Source organism: Phalaenopsis equestris, unplaced genomic scaffold (genome assembly GCF_001263595.1).
Source record: "Phalaenopsis equestris unplaced genomic scaffold, ASM126359v1 Scaffold000372, whole genome shotgun sequence".
NCBI lineage: Eukaryota > Viridiplantae > Streptophyta > Magnoliopsida > Asparagales > Orchidaceae > Phalaenopsis > Phalaenopsis equestris.
Genome location: NW_018164814.1, coordinates 1,126,253 through 1,129,487, shown reverse-complemented (window position 1 = coordinate 1,129,487; position 3,235 = coordinate 1,126,253). Strand labels below are relative to the sequence as shown.

Below are 3,235 nucleotides of genomic sequence, written 5' to 3'. Positions count from 1 at the left end.
CTATTTTGACACTTCAGTCAAAATTTATCTATATAAAATGTCTATATTTGATAAACTCATTTGAAGAATTCTCCTTCTAAAAATACGGAGAAAATAATAAGTATGTGCGGACAACAGTGGAAGAGAATGTCACATCACATCTAAGTGAATTATAGTGATGCGGTCTTCCCATGCACCATTTTCCGCACATACTTATAAAATATGTAATATTTTCTCCCAAAAAACGGCAGGCCAACCTCCTAATAGTAACTACACAAATCCTTGTCATATGGGTTGAATGGTTGACAAGTCCTTACAAAACCAAAACCAACTAAGTTTTTAGGGAAAAATACACATAACACAAACCTCAGCTTGGGGATAAATACAAATGCCTCATTTCATGGATCCAAGAAAGAAACTCTCAACAGCAAAACCATAATAATATGAACAAACTTAAATCTGCTTTCAATTACTTGGAAGGTGCTGCATCCATAGAAACTCAGCAAGTTCTTCGTTGGCCATGCAGTTCTATGGTGGAATAGAGAGCGCCTGTTCTTCCTATGGAGTTCTGCAATTGCTCTCTGACTTGCCTGAGAGCAAAAAGCACATCATAAACGTTATTTTTGACTTCTGAATCACTACAGGCTGCTGGTTCCTGAGGGATGTTCACTGGAACAAGAGCCAGCCTCTCTTCAATAGGCTTCTCGGTCTGATTTTCATTGCAGTTCAGTATTTCAGTGTTTTCTGAAGATTTCCTGCTTGGAAATGCCCGGTTAGTTCAAAAGATGGGAGCTTTTGTAAGCACAAGGGTAGTTATATCGGCGAAACATATGAAAATGCAGAGAGAAATAAGAAAGAAAATATAAAAGAAGATTAATGAAGAAAAACACAAATAAGATTATATCAGTACTGGTATGGATTTTATCATGATTTAATGGTGGAGAATTATAACCGAGTCAAACCTCTTTATAACTAGAAAGAATCTAAATTCATTGAAAATATAATGGAATACTAGGCATTTTTATTGAAATATTAAAATAACCTCCAAAGAATTTGTCAAAGATGATCCTTACTTAGGTTCCATGACTTTTGGGAGCAAAAGGGTACATAGATCCTACAATGCGGATAAGTCATATCTCATCTTGATGTAATTTTACTTGCATTACTCAAGTATACTTATTTCTATAGCGTTAAATATAAACTTAAACCTGTAAATAGAGAGTTTCATGATGAGCCCAATGCATTCTAATTGACCACAACAGTTTGTGCTCTCAGACAGAGTTCTAGGGAAATCTCTAGAGCTCCTCCCTCTAGTTTTCTATTCCTCTTTCTACTTTGTTTGTTAGTGTTGAGATATGTATCTAATATGGAGTAATATTTGTAAATAGATGAAGTCTAGGGATTTATTTATAAATAGATGAAGTATAGGGATTTATTTATAAATGTTGTAAATTGTAAGGCTCAATTTAACCCCATCATCAATAAAATGAAGGAGGTTTTTTGAGCAAATATTTTCAATTTGGTATCAGAGCCTCAGCCCTGACCATAGCAGTTGTCTTGTGCTCGATAGGTTTGTGAGGAGACAGGATCGCATGGTTAGATTATGTGTGGTTGGCACTCCAGCGATGCAAAAGAGAGCGAGAACACGACACAAGCGTGAAACAAAGAGCGAGGACGCAGGTGAGCAAACACGATAATAGAAGTATCCTCGCTTGAAGTCGGATAGCTTCACGAGTAGAGGCCGGGAAGATTGTGATGCAGTGTGATGAGCGTGAGGACGAGCAGACGAGCGCTCGAATAGGGATGCTTGGGGGGAAGGATCGTCGGCATACTGAGACCCCTTCTTCCTGTTTCACACGACAGAGTAGCTACGGCTTTGCGTGCGGTGCAAAGAGGTTGTGGCTCAGTGCGGATTAAGGTAAAGCAGATACACCAATTTGCAAGAGGGAAGTTACGTGTCCTGTGTGCTCTAGATTTATCTTTGTGATTGATGATGTCAGGAGACGGAGATAGTGCATGAGGTAAAGATTTGGAACATTTGAGGAAGATAGATCCCAAGTTCTAAAGGTCTTGGTCGAGTTCATACAGGGAGCTAGCGTCTCGACGAGAGCCACTACCTCAGCATATGCTCCAACGCAGGTGAAGCTAGATCTCCCTACTGTGGATTTGAAGCTTGATGGATCGGCCACGTATCTGAGTTGGTTGCGTCAGATCAAGACTGCTTTAGTAGGGAAGAGACTACAAGAATACCTGATGGGGGTCGAGCCAAAGAGTGATAGTGCTGGGAGGGATGAGTGGAGGACCACACATGTCTTGCTTTACACCTGACTACTCAACTCGATTGTTTAATTGATTGCCGTATCAATTGATATCATTCCTAAGGTGAGTGACATTTGGGCGAAGCTGAAGAAGATCTATGTTGGGGTTGAGAACATGAGGGTGTTTTAAATTTAGCACGAGATAAAGATAGTAGTTTAAGGTGATAAATCAATTCAGAAGTACTCTATAAACCTGAAGCTGCTGTGGCAAGATCTTGATCATTTCTCACCTATATCGAGTTGTGGTGATCCAGGATGCAAGAAGAGAGAGATCTTTGCATGAATGAGAACTACGAAGTTTCTGGCTCATCTAAACCTGACTTTTGATCATAGCATATTGGTTCTCCAAGCTCAGGCGACTATTCCTATTCTAGATGAGTCCATGGATGTGATGATACAGGAGGAGAGTCGCATGAAGCTACACTATAGGCCGAGTGATTTTTCGGGTGCACAATCAACATTATTTGCAGCGAGCCCAGGTATGTTAGGTGTCCAAGGGGAGACTCACAAGTGCTACAATTATGGTGAAGTTGGTCATCTGAGCAGGGTCTGTCCTAAGCCATCTAAAGAGAGAGACAGATGTACATGGACAAGGTGGAGGTCGTGGTTGTGGTTGTGGTCATGGTTGTGGTTGTGGTGGTCGGAAAGGAGGAAGATGGGGCTACCGGGAAAATATGATTGTAATAGAGGATAAGGGTGACAAAAGGAAAATATGTTGAGATTTTCATACCTATTTTATACTATTTTTGATGATATTGCACTTTAAAGAAAGATATTTTTGATGTTTTGTTGCAGGAATGATGAATTAGGGTCATTTGAGCAAAAAGATGCAAAAAGGAGTGAATTTGGAGCGAAAAGGACCAAAATGTGAAGAATTGAACTAGGGCGCCGACGGCGAGAATTTCCTGAGACTCCAGAATTAATTCACTTAGAAGGTC

The 3,235-nt window shown here is 40.0% G+C and overlaps 1 protein-coding gene across 3 annotated transcripts in view; it reads right to left on the bottom strand.

Annotated features, from left to right (window-relative positions):
• Window positions 1-232: 232 nt before the first annotated feature.
• LOC110026452 overlaps window positions 233-3,235 on the bottom strand; it is a 9,847-nt gene continuing 6,844 nt past the window's right edge. For all 3 annotated transcript variants that reach the window (XM_020727389.1, XM_020727390.1, XM_020727391.1), the window contains one exon: window positions 233-734. In XM_020727389.1, coding sequence (XP_020583048.1) covers window positions 479-734 — 256 coding nt within the window. In that variant the 3' untranslated portion in view covers window positions 233-478. The remainder of the gene's footprint in view (window positions 735-3,235) is intronic.